Below are 21,547 nucleotides of genomic sequence, written 5' to 3' on the forward strand. Positions count from 1 at the left end.
AAAAGTTTTAAGTTAGATGTAAATCAAATTACTAGTAGAACAGATAAATTAGAAGAACCACATAATGATTTAGGATAAAAAATATTAGAGCAACAAAATGATATAAAAAACGATTTAAAAAATCAAATAGTACAACAAAATAAATTTAAAAACCAATTTAGAAAATAAATTAATACAATATCCAAACGACTTAAAACAACAACAAAACGATTTAAAATCTAATTTAGAAAGACAAAGTTGAGTTACAAAAAAAAAATTAATATTGAAGCTTCTTTACCTAATACTGTTTTAGTAACTTATGTTGAAACAGAAGAAATAGCTTTATCACCTTCTCTAGTTGAACCAGGCACAATTAGAATTAGCAAACTTTTAAAACCGACCACATTCGATGGTCAAACAGCATTGGTAACGTATCGTTTTCAAATCGAAGCTGCAGCTAGAGCAAATGGCTGGACTGAGAAAAAAATGACAGCTTCCTCAATAGTGTCGCTTCGCGGACAGGCAGCAATCGTCTTGCAATTTCTTCCAAAGGATGCACCGAGTTATACCTTTCTCGTACAAGCTTTAGAGACAAGATATAACCAGAATCATCTAAAGCAGGTTTTCCAAAGTCAGCTGAAAGTTCGATATCAAAAGCACGAAAAATACGAAAAAGCCTTTAAAAATATGAAGCCGATGTTAAAAGATTATTGCATTTGGCATACAATCAGGGAACCTAAATAATTTTTGAAACAAATTGGTATACAGGCATTTATGCAGGAACTACAGGATATTGATATGCAACAAGCTCTTCGATTACAGCATCACCAAACGATAAATTTATTAAAGGCAGCGAAAAGTATTTCCATAGCTCGTCCAAAATTAAAAGAAATAAGATTTTGAAAAAAAAAATGAGGAAATCAGAAATACAGCCAGAAGAGTTTTGATGGAGTACGTACAATTCAACAAGTGGTACTGTCAAAATCACAAATTAAAATTGTGTTACAAGAACTTCATCGCAGCCTTTTGGGAGGACATTTCGGACTTAAAATAACACTTACCAGAGTTCAACACAGATTTTACTGGATTAATTGCCGCCTAGATGTAGAAGATTGGTGTAATAAATGCGATTTATGTAACGGTAGAAAAGGCCCTAGAACAAGAAGTCGTGGTAAAATGGCACAATCTTTCCGGGCAACCTTTTGAACAACTTGCAGTGGATATTCTTGGTCCATTACCGATGACAAAGAGAGGAAATAAGTTTTTCATGGTCGCAATGGATTATTTTTCAAAATGACATGAAATTCTACCCCTTTTTAATCAAGAATCGACTACAGTAGCATAAGCATTCATAAGACATGTCGTATCAAGACATGAAGTTCCTTTGGAGTTACATTCTAATCAAGGACGACATTTTGAATCAGAATTATGGCAAGAATTATGGCAAGAAAGACCAAATAGACCTGTTTGTCAATACCTTTTAATGTTTGTCTCATCTATAGTTTCATCTAAGTTTCATCTCATCATAAGTTTCATCTAAATAGTACACTATTCGCCCTTTACGATGATAATTTCATCTTTTTCTATAAGAACACTGTTCCTCCTTCTTTTCATATATTGTATATAATGTTTTTTTCTTCCATCAAAAAATTTGGGTATCGTTTACTTTGACTGCTCTCTCCTTCCATATTGCTCACAACGCTACAATACGTGTTTACTGCTTCGATAATCTAATGAAATAATTAGACTGATTTCAGAATTCTATCTTACACCGAAAGATGTAATCAAATTTTATGAATTCCTGTCTTCGCTGTCCCTTATGAAATTTTTCTTAGGCTATTGGAATACCTACAATAACGTTAAAACGTTGCTATTACTTCTAAGAATTTAGTGCCTACAATTTTTACTCTCGATTATGGACATTTGTATTACAAATCAGGGCCGGCCCCAGGAGGGGGCGAATCGGTCGACAAGGGCGGCAAATTTTTAGAAACGACAAATTTTTGAGGGCAGCCAATTTTTGAAATTAAAGAAATAATAAATTACTTTTTAATATTATTAAAAATCAATACCATGAACAACAGCAGCAAAAATACAACTGTAGGAACGAGAATTAAATAAGTCATGGCCGTCGTATTAGATGTCGCAACACTTTTGAGCTGTAAAATGAAAGGCCTATTTATTAATATACTATGGGCCTATAGCGGGAAGAATACAATTTTAAAGAGTTGAATTTCATTAAATTAACACAAAATATTATTTATTTCACTTAGATAATGGACATAGTTTTTAGTATACAAAATACACTGATTATAAATGTGATATAATAAAATATTTGAAAAGGTATGCAATCAAGATTAAATTGATTTAGTTTAATTATTAATAAAAATATTACCTAAAATAGGTAACATTAAATCAATAAAAACTTCAGTTTGAAGTTGATTACATGAACATATATCTATAATATAAATTGTATCTTTATTATGATTTAAAAAATATTTTTTGACGATTTTAATTGATATTAACTTATATTTACATTTTAAAAATAATTGTTTAAAAAAAAGGCGTTAGAAATTAGTGTTTGCAATGTGATTAAATTTGAATTGTTTTATTGGAAATTAGGGTGGAAAAAAATAGACATCGATAGACAAAAATTAGCGTGTGTATTGCCTTGCTAAAAAATTGTTATTACACAGTGCTTATAAAAGAACAAATATGGAGGAGATATGTCTTCCGACAGTTGACATAAAAATGACAGGCAAACTTTTAATACAGTGTTGCCAGACATAAAATATTAATATAATATAATAAAATATTAAATTGAACATAAATTCCCCCCTTTGAAGAGAATCTTCAAAGTTAAACTAATTTATAAAACTAATACACTAATGTCAATGTCACTACTATAGTGTCTCATTTTCCAATGGTAGTGGACACAAATGTCTAACAGAACGGGTCACTACACGAGTGGCGGTTTTCACTTCTGCTACTCTGGAGATGCCGTCCTTTCCTGGAATTAATTGAAGAATTCGCCCCATAGGCCATTTACATGGCGGCTGCTGATCATTTTTAATTAAAACTAATGTTCCAACTTTGACTGATGTGGGTGGATCCTTCCATTTATATTGTACATGTAGTTGGGAAATATACTCCTGCTTAAATCTCGTCCAAAACTGCTGGTACATACGCTGAAGCTCTTGTGGTTTAGTTAATCGATTCAATGGAACTTCTGATAGGTCAGGATCAGGAAGTGTAGTTATAGGTCGACCAATAAGAAAATGGGAAGGAGTAATAGGTTCAATATCATTGGGATCATTAGATAGGGCATACAGTGGGCGTGAGTTTAGGATACCCTCAATTTGAACAATTAGAGAATTGAAATCTTCATAAATAAATTGTTTATTTAACATAATGCGTTTTAGGTGGTGCTTTGTGCTTTTTACTGCAGCCTCCCAAAGACCTCCAAAGTTAGGTGTATAAGGAGGTATAAAATGCCACCTAATGTTTTTATGAGAAGAATAGTTGCTTATTTGAGTTTGATTAGCATACAAAAATTGACCTAATTCATTTAACTCATTTCTAGCCCCTATGAAAGTACTTCCATTATCAGAATAAATATCGGATGGTACTCCTCCTAAGACAAGATAGAAAACTATCTGTTGTTAAATAAGATACTAGCTCTAAATGAATAGCTTTTGTGCAAAAGCAGACAAAAACACAGATATAACATTTTAATAGTTTACATCCTCTACCATTTTTGTCCTTCAGTGAGAATGGTCCAGCATAATCAATACCAGTATACTGTAAGGGTAGAGATGGCGTTACTCTATTGTCAGGTAAACTTGACATTGGATAAGAAGCAAATGATGGGTTAAATTTAAAACATGTCATGCAACTGTTACAAATTTTTCTAGCTAAACTTCGTCCTCCAATAGGCCAATAAAATTGTCTTATAGCTGAAAGTAATAAGTTAGGCCCTGGATGAAGTAATACTGAGTGTTTATGTGCAAAGATAAGTTTTGTCAATGGATGTTTTGACGACAGCAAAACAGGATGTTTTTTATTAGATTCTAAGGATGTAAATCGTAATCTTCCACCAACTCTTATTAAATTGTCTTTATCTAGAAATGGAGCAAAACTGCTAAACTTGTGCTTAGAAGGTAAATAGGTGTGTAATTTTAACAAAGAAAATTCTTCATGGAATGAATCTAATTGTGCCAATTTTAATAATAGTATATGAGCACAATTTAATTCTGAAACTGTTAAACATCCAAATACTCGCTGCTCTGGAGCTTTGCGGCTATTTGAAATAAATCGAAGAAGATAGCTAGTTACTCGATGTAATTTATTAAAAGTTGAAAATTGTAGAAATAAAGCAGATGGCTCTTTAATTTTAGTTGTGAATATAGCAGATGCTTTCTTTAAATCCGGAATTACTAGATTACATTCATTAATAGTAGATAATTGAGTAAATGGTTTATGTAAAAATTCTGGACCATAAAACCATAATTTTGAATTTGCAAGATTTTCTGGTAAGACTCCCCAAGAAGCTAAATCTGCAGAGTTCTCTTTGGTGTTAACATAAAACCAGCCATATGGTTCAGTAATTTTCTGAATTTTGGAAACTCTATTAGCAACAAAGGTCTGCAATTGATTTGGCTCTTTTTTCAGCCAACACAGTACAATTTGAGAATCAGACCAGAAATATATTGGAATTGATGGAAAAGAGCCTTTAAGAAGTTGATCTACTAGCTGAGCCCCTAATAATGAAGCTAGTAGTTCTAAACGTGGGATAGTGATTGATTTTAAGGGTGCTACCTTTGCTTTGGAGCACAGTAAATGTGTTTGATATATACCTTTAGCATCTACACTTCTTATGTAAATGCAACTTGCATAAGCTTGTAGTGATGCATCACAAAAACAATGCAGATCCAATAATTTATGGGTTCTTCCGACTGCTAGTCTTGGAATTTTTAATTGATTTAAAATAGGCAATTGGTTGTAGAATTGAAACCATTTGATAAATATAGTTTCTGGAACTGGTTCATCCCAAGGTAATTTAAGTGACCATAATTGCTGTATAATTATTTTTGAAATGATTATCACTGGACTTAAAATTCCTAAAGGATCATAGATTTGAGATATGGTAGATAAAATTTGCCTTTTTGTAATATGATTTTCATGCTTGATGGAACATATTTTATACCTTAAAATATCTTGCTTGCTAGACCATTGAATACCTAGCGTTTTAAAACTTTCTGATTCTCCTATATTTAGAATTTCATTGGGAATGTCAGATGTACCAATATTGTTTAATACACGGGCATCATTGGAAACCCATTTTCTTAATATAAAATGAGCAGATTTTAAGATGAGTGAAATGTCTCTACATCTATCCTGGAGTTCAATAATATCATCAGACCCTGTTAAAAGATCATCCACATAAAAATCAGAAAGAATAGATTTAGAAGCAATAGGAAATGATTCTTGATATTCAATAGCTAATTGGTTTATACATCTTATTGCTAAATATGGGGATGAAGTAGCACCATATGTAACAGTATTTAATTGATATGTGGAAAATTGTTCATTCGGATTGTTTCGCCAAATTATTTGTTGTAAGGATTTGTGATCTTCGTGCATCAAAATTTGCCTAAACATTTTAGATATATCTGCTGAAACTACATATTTATATAGTCTGAAGCGAATTAAGATATCAAAAATATTATTTTGGACCTTGGGACCAACATATTGAAGGTCATTAAGAGAATATCCAGACTTGCTTGGGCATGAGAAATCAAACACAACACGAAGTTGTGTAGTAATACTTTCTTTTAAGACTCCATGGTGTGGTGCATAGTAATTTAAAATGTTTTGAGTGTCTAAGATTTTTGTCATATGACCCAATTGTATGTATTCATTAATAAATTCCTTATAAAGACTATAAAATTTGGGCTTTGAACTGAATTTCCTTTCTAATGATAGAAATCGTTGAATAGCCATTTCTTTAGAATCCCCTAATAGTGAAGGAGATTGTTTCAAAGGAAATTTTACTACGAATTGTCCCGTTCTATCGCGATATGTATCTTGACTGAATAAATATTCACATTGACTGTCATCTTTTGACATAGAATTGGTAATAGGAATTTCATCTATCGACCAGAATTTTTTTAGTTGGTCATCTTCAGGAATATTCTGTGAAAAATTACAAATAAAAAATTACAAATAAAAATAAAAAAATATCTAAAAAAATCCAGATATGCTACATAGGATGTTTTTTTCTGATATTGTTAATATAAATAACTTAACACCATTTTTTGCTAAATCTCAAAACATTGTATCTAACAATCAGAACATCTATTATCATTCACTACCTTTTATACCATCATTAACAGCTAAATTAATACAAACACTAAAGGTTATCGACAATATAAAAATAGCAACAAAGAACATCAAAACTATTTCACCTTTATATTCCAAAACTAAATATCCTATAGACAAATTTGAAAAAACGAATGTAGTATACAGCATTAGTTGTACTCAGTGTGAATCTGACTATGTATGTTGGTGAGACCGGAAGAAATCTTTCAAATCGCATTATTTCTCACAAAAGTGATTGCAGAATTAAAAAACCATCTTGTGCTTTGGCAGAGCATGTAATCGATAAAGACCATATTATGGATTTTGATAACATTAAAATTTTATGTAGTGAAAGTAATAAATTCAAAAGGACTTTTTTGGAAATGGTTTGTATTAGCAAAAGTGATAATAGTTTAAACAAAAGATCAGAAATTCAAAACCTAAGCAAAATTATAATTATATTATTTCTTTATAATTTATATATAAAACTTGAAAAATATCACATTTTTATTTAATTTTCCATATATCTGTTACATTTTTTCAGACATCTATCAATGGTGAATAAATCTTCTTCTTTTTTGTTACTAAACAAAAAAGAATTTTTAAACAAAATTTTATTTTTGATAATATAATTGTCAAAGGTAAACATTTTAAGTTGGTATTTATGACATTGAGGCTTATTTGTAATTGGTTGCTACTTTAAACTATTTATAAATTCAATTATTTTTTTGTTAAGAAAATGTTTTCAAAATTATTAAAATTTCAGGGAAGAATTTATTAGATAAGGGCATTTTAGTATTAATTCTTTTTGACATGTATTTGCAGCAATTTTTATTAACGAAACTAATTTTATTTGGTGAGTTAACAAAAAATGTTTTTCTTTATAGTTCAACTTTGTAAGATATTTTGTCTTTTTTAGCAGCTCTTGATAAGAATTTTAAACACAATTGAAAGCTCGAGATATTAAATAGTTAACCAATAGCCCCTTTTATTGACTCCAACCCATCAAAAACATTTATATATATATATATATATATATATATATACATATATATATATATATATATATATATATATATATATATATATATATATATATATATATATATATATATATCTTCTTAAAGTGCCTATCCGTTCCGGATGTTGGCGATCATCACAGCTATCTTTACTTTGTTTATTGCAGCGGGGAACAGTTCAGTGGTAGTCGTGTTATACCACTTTCGTAAATTTTGAAGCCAGGAAATACGTCTTCTTCCCGGTCCTCTCTTACCATCTTATCATCTTAATATATATATATATATATATATATATATATATATATATATATATATATATATATATATATTATTTTTTTATCACGAATTTCAAATCACCGTATTTGTATTTACCTCGCTAGTGATGAATTAGTAGAAACTGTCATGAATGCTGACAACAGAAGAATAACTATCAATCAACAAATAATTTATACTCGACGCTTAATTACTCCAAATGAAATATTACTGATCTCTAATGTTTGCCCTAGTATTCCTCACACTTTCATAGAATCTGAACTTAAAAAGTTAGGCCTCAATTTATTAACTCCAATTAATTTTTTCGAATAGGTACAACAAACCCAAAATATAGACATATGCTGAGCTTTCGAAGACATACATTTATCTCTTCTTTAGAAGCTACATTAATTCCTCCCTCAGTTGTCATAAACCAGGATCAAACATCTTATCGTATTTTCTTATCTTTAGAAAAACAGATGTGTTACTATTCTAAACAATCTGACCATTTTGTAGCAAATTGTCCATCCTGTACAAATCCAAATCAAAACTTAACAACAACAGTGCTAACTACTACTATAAATACAGTAGTTAGTACTCTTCCACGTGACGTCCCGATCACATCAGCATCTTCAGCGCATTCCTTTTCCTTACAATCTTCGACTATACCTTATTCATTAACTACACCAATATTAACTGCATCCCAAATATCACCCTCAACATAATTCCCAAGTTCTCAAACTACATGCACAGATACAAATATAATAACTACCCGGTTATCAACACCACCTAATGTTTCACAACCTCATACATCAATCCCAAACTCTTCCTCAACACTTGCATGCCCTATCAATAGCATATCAATAGATACCACTGATACACTTGAAATAACTAATACGCCTAGTAAAGAAGTAAACACAGCTAAGCGCAGTTTTGATGAAATTTTAACCTCACCTTTACAAGAACCTAAAGAAAATTTTACAAAACCAATACAAAAACTTAAAAATCCAAAACTAATGATATACTAATGATATATAACTTGATAATTCTGAGACTATTGCTAACAGTTAAGGAAACCCGTAAAAGATTTTATTACTAATAACACCGATATTAAATTTTGAACAACTAACTGATTTTTTTGAAAAAGCTTTAGGATCTCCAGATAAATTGAGTCTATCTAAAACTTATACAGAAGACACATTAGGCTGACTTAATCTGTTAAAAGAAATCTATCCCCACATTATATAAAAAAAATTAAATCCCGTTGTACTAAAATAATTAATTCAATTACTCGACAACTAAAACCTCAGCTCGATAGCGACTCCTCCATAGAACCTTCTACATAAGCTCACGTTCAAGTCTATTCTAACGTGGAATTTGAACGGTTATTATACCCGTTTAGAAATGTTACAATTAATAATTGCTCAAAATTCACCTTCTATAATTTGTCTACAAGAAATTCATTTTAAAAATAACAAAATTCATAATTTAAGAAATTCTGCAAGCGTATCTAAAATTAGGCAAAATTAAGAACATGTCAGTGGTGGAGTTTAAATTTTTATCGAGAATTTCTATGAAAATTGCAGTATTCCTCTAATAACAAATCTAGAGGCTGTAGCGGTGTGCTTAGTAGGTCCACTAAAAGTTAACATCTGCAGTCTTTACATCGCTCCTAATTGTGTTCCAAGTATAGCAGACATTTCTAATCTTTTATGTCAGATTCCTACACCTCGAATTATACTAGGAGATTTTAATGCACATAATTCATTATGGTGCTCAAAAAAATTGACAAAAATGGGAAGAAAAATAGACAATATCCTAAATAATCTCAATTTAAATCTACTTAATGACGGCAGGAATATTCGATATAATACAGCAACAGGAGAGTTTTCAGCAATTGATTTGTCAATTTGTGAACCAAACTTGCAACCTAGTTTATTGTGGGACACTTTACCTGATCTATATGGAAGTGATCACTTTCCTATCTTAGTTAACAATCTGTTGTGCCATAAGCACAATACACACATCACCAAATGGTACTTAAATAAAGCCAACTGGACACTGTTCTCAACATTGATTTCTTCATGAGCTATGAATCTTAGAGAAATGTTAGACTCAGAACAAGATATTAACGAGAAAACATTATATTTGGCGAATTTTAACAGCAAATAAATCCATTGAAAAAACAGCTTTTCATCCAAAACATTCACCTGTACCGTGGTGGAACGATGCGTGCAAACAGGAAAAAAGAGCTAAATTTGGAATTTAAAAGAATAAGAGCTAAATGTAGATTTATTATTAAAAAAGCAAGCAAGTCACAACACTCTATAAAGTACTTAATAAACGACAATCAGACATTTACGTCCGAATGCAATATATCTGAAATAATGGCAAATCAATATTGTACCGCTTCTAGTGATTCTAACTCCGTTAGAAATGCTAGTCCAGGACCAGATAATATACCAGTGCTTTTTCTACAGAACCTACCACTAGTAGGCCAAAAACTATTATTGCAACTATTCAATTTTATATGGATCAATAAAGTATTCCCACACATACAACACTCGTCAATCATAGTTCCAATACACAAACAAGGTAAACCTAAATTTGAAGCAGAATTCTATAGACCAATCTCTCTCACCAATGCAATGTGTATGTTGTTAGAAAAGATCATTGCCAATCGACTCATGTGGTATATTGAACATAAACATCTTATTATACCCGAACAAAGTGGATTAAGGAAAAATAGATCAACATTCTTCTTCTTCAAGTGCCGTCTCCATCAATGGAGGTTAGCGGTTATGGTGGCAAACGTTTGTCTATCTTCAGCTGTTCTTAAGAGTTCCTCAAATCCAAGTCCTGTCCAGTTTCTGATATTACGTAACCAGGACAATTTTTTTCTTCCAATTCCTCGCTTTCCTTCTATTTTGCCTTTTATTATCAACTGAGGGATGTAGTATTTCTCGTTGCGCAACAAATGCCCTAAATAACTGGTTTTTCTTCTTTTGACTGTTCTCAATAGTTCTTTTTCTAAATTGAGTCTCGCTAGTACTTCTTCATTTGTTTTTCGTGCTGTCCAAGGAATTTTTAAAATTCTACGGTACACCCACATTTCAAATGCCTCGATTCTATTCAGGCTCTTTAATTTTAAAGTCCATATCAACATTAGATAACTTAATATCATTGGAATCAGAAATTCCCGAAGCATCTATATGTAATCAAGAATGTTTTGCCATATTCTTTGATGTAAAAAAGGCTTTTGATACAGTATGGCGCTACGATATTTTAACTACTCTCCACAATTGTAAGATTCACGGTAACATGTTTGCTCTTATTTCAAACTTTCTACGGCAACGATATTTCCAAGTTCGAATCAATAACCATTTGTCTGATTCTAAATTACAGAAAAATGGAGTTACACAGGACTCGAATCTAAGCGTAGCACTATTTTTAATTTCTATTAATAATGTTGTATCGTACTGCAATGGCACAATTCAAACTGTTTTGTATGCTGATGATCTGGTAATTCTAACAAGAAATAAAAACATATTATCTGCTCATAATCGTATTGCTGCAGCTCTTAAGTCGATAGAATCGTGGTCTAACAATATTGGGCTCCAGTTTTCCACCACAAAAACAAAAGCTATACATTTTTCACGAAAATAAAATCCACAAAAGCTCTCAAATCTATTTTTAAACAATTCTCCTATAGAATATACAAGAGAAATAAAATTCCTAAGGATGCAACTGGACTCAAAATTATCCAGCCAAGCTGGACTAAACATTATAAAATCTGTATCACATAAAAATTGGGGAGCAGATTTTCCAACTAATAAATTTATATAGAGCTTTAAATAGATCAAAACTGGACTACGGATGTGTTGTGTATAATACCGCAAACCAAGCATTGCTTAACACTTTGGATACTCTTCAGAGTTTAGCCATTAGACTTGCTCTAGGAGCATATTGCACCAGTCCTGTGGACAGTCTACTCTGTAAAGCTGGAAAGCCACCCTTAAACCTAAGAAGAAAATACTTAAGTCTATCGTATGTCTCGAGTATAAAATCTAACCCAAAAAATCCAGCTCTTTATCATGCTGTTGCTAACAGGTTCCAGGAGGTCTATCAAAAAAGAAATAGAGGTCCTGTACCTTTCTATGAACGAGCTAATAGATACTTATTCGATTTTAATATTGAACTACCTCCCATTTATCCTATATGTGAAATAAATTTATGTTTTCCTTGGGTTGTTCCCTCTACGCTTTGTAACCTTAAACTTACAGCATATAACGAAAATAACGTGATACCAATTTTTTTTAAAACTTACTTTCTCCATGTTCTCACACAGTACAAAAATTACCATTTTATATACACGGACGCATCTAAGACCATAAATGGAGTAGGAGCATGCTTTGTGACATTCAATGAACATTCCATCTATAAATTTATAAATTGTCTCCTAAGACAAGTATTTTTACAGCAGAACTATTTGCCATCAATAAGGCCCTAACCTTTATTCTAGAAAATAACTTCCCAAATCTCTTATAATATCTGATTCACTTAGTTGTCTAACATCAATTTCTCAGATTTATCCTTCTCATCCAACATTACAGCAGATTAAGTTAATTTTACACCGTATATATCAAAACAATTTGACAGTAGAGTTCCTCTGGGTACCGTCACACGTTGGAATAGATGGTAACGAAAAGGCAGATAGTCTAGCTAGGTCCACAGTAACCAATACAGCCGCATCAGTGGAAAATCTAACGGTGCATTTAGTTTGGCAAAACCAATGGAATAGAAGCACCACTAAATTGATAGAAATATAATCTTCCGTCCTTCCATGGAACTGCTGGCCTTCAAAGTGACAATATCAAGTCCTAATAACACGTCTCAGATTCGGACACACTTCTACAACACATGAATACTTGTTAAAGAAAGAAGAGGAACCAGTGTGTTTTGGTTGTGAATGTAAAGTGATAGTGAAGCACATTTTGATTGACTGTCCAATATACTCAGTTGAAAGACTATATCACCACATTCCAAAAACATTAAAAGAACTTTTAGGAGAATCTAAATACGATAGAATTCTTGAAAACTATAAACTTTTTCAATAAAATTTAAATGTAATTAATATTTTGTATATGCCTATGTATGTCTTTATCATTTTTGTATTTTTCTTATGCTAATAACCGTAAGTGTTTGAAGCAAAATAAATAAAAAAAAAAACAAACAAACCAGTGAATGTAGACCGTTAACCTATAAAATCAAATGTTTTGGTGAGCAGAATTCACATACGTAAACAAACACTTATTAATATAGGCGTTCTATTTACTGTTACCAATACAATTTACATGTTTCAATGTTCTGGCCTCTTGTTAGGGGGGCTATGAATAAGTGAAACAACAATAACAATGCGAAGGTTCATTCGACGGGAAATTGGCAGCACCGCCTTCTCCTTCATCGCATGATTCATCTGGCCGAGCGGTAGTGGAACTACCTTCCCCCCTCTGTCTGACCCTTCTTCCGTGTTTGATGTAGTGGTGCCTGTGCAGTAGCACCAACTCAGGTCTGTTGTTTTGCGCTTGTTGTAGCCTGTTACTAAGTTTCCGTAGATGTGCTGTTAACAATTTTATCGGATCCAATCTTCCACTCAATCTCAAACCAAAGACTCAGACCCTCATCATACGAAAGCCTTTTTTTCTTACATTAAAGGTGTCACTGGTAAAATCGATAAAATTCTTAAATCAAGAGGAATAAAAACAATATTTACACCCCAACAAAAACTTTTACCCCTTGTCCGATCAATCAAAGACAACATTCTAAATAAACAACAAGGAGTTTATGAAATTTCTTGTGCAGACTGCCTGCAATCTTATAAACCGAACAAATCGTTAAAATCCCAAATGGGATTTATGAACGTTCCATTTCTGTTCGCAATTCCGATTCAATTTCAGCTCTGGTTCAACACCATCTTCATACAGGTCAAAAATTAATTTTAAAAACCCCAGAATCATAGTTCCCATCCGATTCTATAAAGCAAGAATTATCCGAGAGGCCATAGAAATTGAACAAAGGCTAAATAGTTTCAATAAAAGAGATGATGGCATACGGTTACCTTTGACACGGAGATATTTCACAAAGAAAATATCGCCCGCTCCAGCCATCAATCAAAATCCTACTGTCAGGAATATTTGCGCCAACCACCGCGCCAATCCTTACGCTAACCCCCACGTCAACCATCACCCAAACCATTTCCCAATCGACGATATAAATAAATTGTCCGCTATTCCCAGTAGAGTAGTGTCTGAGGGCTCGGGAGACTTATGGAAATTATGTAAATAATATTTCTTGGAATATATTATATAAATATATAATATATTATATATTTATAGACAACTATACAAAGAACAGCAATGTAACCGGAGTGAATCATTACCAAAGATAATCAATCAGGGATCTGAAATTTTATCGGACGTAACACCCAATGAAGTTTGAAGGTCAGTACAAGAAATGAAAAACAATAAGTCCTCCGGAGGCGATGAAATAGTGGCAGATGCCTTGAAAGTGGCTGGAAAAAGATTATGGCAGGTCCTTGCCAAACTATTCACTAGATGTTTGCAGGAAGCAATAACACCAACCCAGTGGTATAACGCAGAAATTATCATACTTCATAAAAAGGGGATGCTACCGACCTCAGGAATTACAGGCCCATAAGTCTACTTTCACATATTTATAAACTATTTACAAAAATAATTACGAAACGACTAGAAAATAAATTGGAAGTTTATCAGCCCATAGAACAGGCCTTTTAGAAAAGGCTATGGAACAAACGATCACCTACTGGTAATAAAAAAATCTTATAGAAAAATGCACTGAATATAATAAACCACTAGCTTTAATATTTGTCGACTATGAAAAGGCATTCGACACCGTAAATCAACAAAAAATGTTGAAAGCCTTGACAGAATGCCGAAGTGACTATCGGTATATAAATATAATTAAACACATATACCAAAACGCAACAGCCAGTGTTAGAGTGGGTGATCGTCAAAACCAGAAATTCCCGATACAACGTGGAGTACAGCAGGGGGACACCATATCGCCGAAACTGTTCACTACGCTTTTGGAATATATATGTAAAAGGGCAAAACTGACCGACAAGGGCATAAACATAAACGGAGAAAAGCTTAGCCATCTAAGGTTTGCAGATGATATTGTACTAATAGCTGATAGGATAGATGAGGCCAAAGAACTTTTAAATCAGCTCTATCTTTCCTAGCTAGAAGGGGGATTGAAAATAAATATATCTAAAACCCAGATGATGACAAATATTGTAGTCAGCGAAGATATATGCGTAGGAACAAGATCCATAGATCAGGTAATGGCCTATAAATACCTAGGTCATGAGATTCACATAGGAAAAGATAACCAAACCGTTGAGCTTCTCCGTCGTATAAGACTGACTTGGGCAGCCTTCGGCAAGCTGAACCATATTTTCAAATCGTCTGATATACCAATATGCCTTCAAAGAAAAACGTTTAATCAGTGTGTTTTGCCAGTGTTAACTTACGGTGCGGAAACGTTGACCATGACAAGGAAAATAGTTCAAAAGATCCGTATGTGTCAAAGGGCGATGGAGCGTGTTATGTTGGGCGTTTCTCTACGAGACAAGATCCCAAATCGCCAGCTACGACAAAGAACAGGAGTGGCTGATGCAGTAGAGAGAGTAGCAACACTGAAATGGAACTGGGCAGGTCACGTGGCTCGAATGACAGATAATAGATGGACAAAGCGGATACTGGAATGGAGACCAAGAGATGATGCCTACCAAAGCAGAGGTCGTCCACCAACACGTTGGACTGACGATCTAAAACGTTGTCATATGAATTGGATGCAAGAGGCACAAGATCGCAATAGATGGAAAATTATGATGGAGATCTATGTCCAGCAGTGGATAAGCGAAGATTGATTGATGATTATATAAAGGGTCTTATTTATAAGGTAATACAATTTTAAAGAATTTACCAAAGTGTGAATTTTTGAGAAAAAATATGATACAGTGCCTTAAAAATATGTATTTACAAATCTTAATTTTTTTTATTACAATATTTGCATATACACCAAAATACTCTACAAGCAATGAAGTAATTAGCAAATTTGTTGATAGTGATATCTTGCCTTAGTGGCAGTTTGCCAGTATTCATCTAATAAGGAATAGATCTTATATCTAGCGTATCTAGTTTTTTTCAGTCTTTTTTCTATTACTTGTTGATTGGAAGGTTTTGTGACAAGTTGATTGGTATTATAAAAATAAAATTAATGTGGTTAATAAAAAGCGAGATATCTGGTTAAAATGCATAAACTACTTCTCATAAACTGAACAGTAATATGCTAGAAAACTTAGTTATCGTATTATTAACAAGGTAACAAATACCTCTTACCTTATCTCTTATCAAAGACATAGTACTGATAATACAGCAGTAGGTTTCAATTGCTTCCGATAGGATCCATATATAAGATAATAAAACATAACTTAAGTTGTGCAACCTTATGTTATTATTTAAAATATATAGCTGTTAAAATTTAGTTCTGAAACATTCCCAATATAAATGTTTATGCCTACTTTTCTAAGTAATCAACCATTAAAATGTTCACTACATAATTTGGATAATTTGATCGATTTGAAGTGTTTTCTTCTGGTCGAAATGCGATCTAAAATGTTACCAACCCAAGTTTAGATAAAATTAGTATCTACACAATAGCGCAAACATGAAGAATGTTTTAAATGAGAGGAAGTATATAACAAAGGTTGAGGTATACAAAAATGAGAGCTTCTACCTGTAATAAAGAAATGTCTTAAACATACGCTATCGAAAGGTACGAAAGATTTATTAAAGAGGGAGATAATTACAAACAACATAAATAAAATCAATACAAATGGTATAAAAATCAAAATGCCTAGAACTAAATACCACTTACTAATTAATACAAGTCTTTCGAATGTACACGTACGATATTGTTCATCCAAGTCACTGTCACGGAGATCCTGAATGTAGAAATGTGGAGATGTGGCAACCATGTGTGTCTAGGGCTAGAAAGAGAACTATGCGAAAATTTCTAATACTTACTGGCTGGCACAAAAAGGGCACTACTAACGTATAATGGATTGCTCTTATATCAAAAGCGTAACAAATATTGAGTGCACATAAATGGGTGTGGAATAAATCATTGACGGATTTTTTAAAGGCTTCTGCAAACAGAGATATTGCATCGTGCCCTACTAGTTTCGCTCTAGTCGTAGGCGGGTGCCTGTTGTTTCGGGCAGTCTTTTTTGGAACTAGATATGTCTTACGCACACAAAACACTAACTACTGCTGCCATTTAAATATTTACACTGTTGGAAATGTTGGTATATTATTCGATTTATTCGAACATACTACGTCCCCTAAAGGGGTCCAAAACATTACAAAGGGAAAAGAAAAGAAAGTAAATTATATTAGCTAGGGTTAGGAAGTTAATTTACTTGCCTGATGGATCTAAGATAAGTTGTTGTCTTTGTCTGAAGTAGAAGAGTCCGAACCAAACCATCATTGCTCGCCATTAGCTCTACGACTCTTGTTAGCTCCTGCTTTAGTGGGAGTAGGTGGCGGTCTAAGTACTATATTATTGACTTGTATGGGACTTTGGGTGACATTATAGCACTTTGGATTGAGATTGTAGGGTTTGAAGGAATGGAAGACTCCATTTTTTCCAGAATAATAATTGCGTTTGAGACAATTGGTGGTAGAGGATCAATCTATTATCTGCGACTCCAAAATGTTACTAGACTGCAAAGGAGCTAATTGAGATAAGCCAACCAGAAAATTGTCATGGCTAATAAAAAAGAAAGATCTTCCGAGCATTTAGATGTCCTAAATAGTAGTCTAGAGTTAAGAATCACCTCAATTTGGAACAGTATTGTATTGAAGGATTCGTAAGTAAGCACTTCGTTTCCGATCACAAGACGAAGGTGAAACTAAGCTGACTGCATGTTTCTTTCATGTATTTCTATGCTTACAGGATTTAGAGGAATAGTGAACTTGAAAGTGATTGGGTTCTTAGCCACAAAGTATTTAATGGATGCAGTGTGATCTTCATTCATAAAAAATTATAGAGTTCATGGAGTTTGTTTTTTGTTCCTTAAAATTGGTCGAATTGTCAGAAAAGATACGTGATAAAATTGACCTGCTTGCTATATATCTTTTTAGTGTCAACATGTAGGCCTGACTAGTGAGGTCAGTTACCAGCTCAAGATGACAACACTTAGTGATGGTGCAAATCAAAAATGCTACGCTTTATAGGTAGGAGATCTACGGAGATGAAATTATTTTGACTTAAAATATCTAGCATAGTACACTGAGACAAATCGAAAGGGTCTTGTGCCTGTAACACGGTAAAAGTGAAGATCAGACATAAACTGAGTGATTGATTTTGCTTTAAACCTGTGACCAGGCGTCTGACATGAGACAGATACACTTGTGGGCCACTGTATAGGAAGACGTGGATTTGATACATCATCAAAGATACAATTCAATTCTTACTAGGAAGAATTATGGGATGTTTTTCATTGTAAGAGAGATGAGGAGCGTTGGAAAGTCTACTTCCAACCCGTAACCTGGAATACTTCTGATCTAAGAAATGATTTAGTTCTCTAAGCAATTTGTTCGAGAGATTTTCCACAATTTAGTTCTGATAGTTTCGTGTAAGCTGTTTTCTAGTAAGCTTTAATGCATTGCATGGCATCTCTAGTGAGTTGCGTCAGAGAAAATTAAGTAGGTGTCACTCGGAACTGTCAACGCATATCCGCATATACATGGATTTTATATCTGCTATTAAAACTTGAGTAAACGTACGAAATCTTAAAAGAATATCAATAAAACGAAGTTGAGTTAAAAATTCTTTATTTATTTGATCATTAAGGTAACCTAAAGCAGTTTTATTATTCGGATCAAATACTAGCCGTAGATACATTTGAACTAGAGTCATTTTTTTGACTGGGAAAGTATGGTAGATAATAATTTATCCCCTTTTCTGCAGTTAGAGGCTTTAAGGGTATTCTTTTATTCTGGTCATAAGTGGATCATTGTGTGGTTTCCTCTCTAATTAGAGAAAACGAGCCTTAGCTGCTGGTAAAAAGCCTGATAAGTTAATATCACTAATAGGACGATTGAAATTCATAGAGACCTTTTATCCAAATTGTGTACGGTCTTTAAAAACTGAGTTTCTCTGCGGTGTTTCGTATCTACAGAATCATGAATCTGTGGAAGTTGATCAAACTCCCACAATCTTTGCACTGGTCTACCTAATACTTCATTAAACGAGAGAGGGTGTCAGAAATATTATTGGTATGATATGTGACTAAATTATTGAGATATGTGAAGTAATTATATCCTTCACTAATAGCTGAACTTGGAACTCTATCGAAGATTATGTCGACCCATGCAACGAAAACTAGTGTAACTCACTTTTGGTTGAACTGGGATAATCGAGTTTGAAAATTTTTCGCAAAGATTTCGCTCTAAGAAATGGCGTTATTTTTGGAAGAAATACGTCTTACGTAAAGAAAAGAAAGAAAACGTTTTTGTTTAATAAATATTAATAAAAACATTTCTAGAACTAATCGGAATAACTAAAATTAGAATCTTGTTCATATTCTTCATTGTTGTCACTTTCTGCTTCCATATTTTCACTAATTTTAATATTCTGTCCCTTTTGTATTTTCGTCCCATTTTTGGCTTTAAGTGAAAAATAAAACTCATGGTAAACCTTAGGAATGCTAGGAAGACTGTTTCCTCTGGGTTTACATAAATCAAGTAACCCATTCAATTTTTTCTCATTTATTGGAAGCAAGCTTGTATACAGTCCAGGTAATTCTTTAGAATTATCGTTTTCATTGAATTTCTTTTGTCTTTTTTAAAGTTATTATTTTCAGTTCATCGGCATAGTCATATTTGAACTTCATTTTATGAGGCATTTCTGATAAAAAGTGCACTTCTTTAATCTTGCTTATCTTTAGCTTCTCTCCATCATTATTTTTATCCCAATTTTATAATTTCACCTTTTGTTTTAAACTAAAAAAGTCGCTTTGTACCATTTCTTTTAAAATGTATGGCTTTCCAAACACTTTTGCCATGTGAATCAACATGATCCATTGATCAGGTGTGTATATTGCTGATTGCCGCTTTTTGGCATTTTCAATAACAGCATGCATGTTGTCTCCTTCGTTTTGTGTATGCCCTGCTTCTAGGAATAGATGACTTATTAAATATTGAGATTGATGGACGCATAAGAAAATAATGAGAAAATAAAACGGTTGCGGTTTCATCCGCCACAGTTATCAGAGTAAAGAATAACCTTTTTTACACCGGTTTCTTCTTGATGATTTAAAAAATGCAAAATGCAACTGCTTATTTCGTTTGGCCCTCTTTTCGCACGAACCTCGTGCCACACATAGCAATAGCCTTTGTTATTTCCTGTATCATAAATTGTAAAATTATATGTGGCGAGTTTACTCTTGTAATAAAAGTCGCTCACAGCAGATTGGAACGTTACGAGGACTTTCTGTAAATCGAAACAAGCGGCACAAACTGACTTATCATTGATCGCCGCCTCCTTATCTGCATCCTTTAAAGCTCTGGCAGCTATTTTATTAGAAATTTGTTTATCAAACCTGTCTTTTATTTTAAGTCTATTTTCTGGACTTGCTAGTGGATAGGCTGGACAGAGGCTGCATTGGTCCTTTTTTGGTTTAAAAAATGCAATATTGAACTCGACATTAATAATTTCCCTGTATTGTCTTAAAGTTCATACTTCTACAAAATTTCTTTCTTGCATGTATTCTAAGCACAATCGATGTATTATTCCAACGTTAAGACCCTCCTCCAAGCACATTTTTGTGGATTTTTATCTGGTGTAGTGGGAAGGCACCACAGCAAAAAGTTGAATGTGATGTCGTATCGAGTTTAAGATGCTTTCATCAATTTTATTTGGTCTTGCAGCGTGTTTTGCTCTTCTATCTACCTTAAGAGATCCACTGTTTCCAATTTTACTTAAAGCGGTTGTTATCCACTGTTCGGATATTCCATAATTATTGAGAAACATAGCTTTGCAAACCGGTTTGTCGTTGTTGAATTTCGTCTTCATTTGCCGTCTGTTTTTCTCACTTGCTTTTTATCCTCTTTCTTAACGTACCTTGCTATGTAATCCCATTGTCTATTGTGATCACCAATTTTCCAAAATTCTTCAAACAATATCTTCCTATTTTCCTCACTTATCTTCTCTCGACATTTATTTCTACAGGCTTCTTTGCATGGATTCTTCATCTGTCTGGCAGCAATAAGTTGACCCTTACGGTTTTTGTGTTCGATGCCTACGTTTAGATCCTTCTTAGCCTTCACATCAAGTCACCCACTTGTATTTCCTAGACGCTTTCTACCTGTTTTTTCTTTACGCATAATGTTACGCTTTCTACAGAAGTTGACACCCTTAATTTGACTTTTAACTTCAGGATTTGGCATTTTAGATGAGTCAGTTCTGGTTCATAATTAGGATCAATATCTGAACTATCTGACAAGTTCCAAAAGTTCCAAGTAAAGTTGTTGCTGTTATCGACAGTTATATTAAGAGATTCGCTTGTCTCTGGAGTGGTTGCTGGGAACTAAAGCTGTATCATACGATCAGTTCCTGTATCTGATACAATGGGTACTTCACTAGCACAAGTAAATTCAGTGATTGGGGACCAATTCTAAAATTCATCCAATTCTAAAAAAAGGACCAGTTAAAATAAATAAATTATTTGCTAATTTTACAGGCATAAGTAAACTTGGTTGTCGTTTCATAGATTGTAATGTACATGTGCTAGAAGGGCATACTGTTTTCCAATGTTCTTCTCGTTC

The 21,547-nt window shown here is 33.1% G+C and overlaps 1 protein-coding gene across 1 annotated transcript; it reads right to left on the minus strand.

The window, feature by feature from the left end:
* Window positions 1-2,882: 2,882 nt before the first annotated feature.
* Window positions 2,883-20,974, minus strand: LOC140438910 (uncharacterized). Its single transcript, XM_072528545.1, has 4 exons — window positions 20,816-20,974; window positions 20,091-20,390; window positions 3,723-6,174; window positions 2,883-3,361 (listed from the first exon to the last, which is right to left on the minus strand). Exons 1-4 carry the CDS (start codon window positions 20,972-20,974, stop codon window positions 2,883-2,885), a joined length of 3,390 nt encoding a protein of 1,129 aa, XP_072384646.1.
* Between the last annotated feature and the right edge of the window lie 573 nt (window positions 20,975-21,547).

This window comes from Diabrotica undecimpunctata, chromosome 4 (genome assembly GCF_040954645.1).
Source record: "Diabrotica undecimpunctata isolate CICGRU chromosome 4, icDiaUnde3, whole genome shotgun sequence".
NCBI classification, from domain to species: domain Eukaryota; kingdom Metazoa; phylum Arthropoda; class Insecta; order Coleoptera; family Chrysomelidae; genus Diabrotica; species Diabrotica undecimpunctata.

Coding starts and splice junctions, on each gene's coding strand:
- LOC140438910 (XM_072528545.1), bottom strand. CDS start 20,974: ATGAAGAATCCATGCAAAGAAGCCTGTAGAAATAAATGTCGAGAGAAG. Junction 20,391..20,815: donor AGAAAGAGGATAAAAAGCAA/GTGAGAAAAACA, acceptor AAACCAAAAAAG/GACCAATGCAGCCTCTGTCC. Junction 6,175..20,090: donor ATTGCTATGTGTGGCACGAG/GTTCGTGCGAAA, acceptor AATTTTTCACAG/AATATTCCTGAAGATGACCA.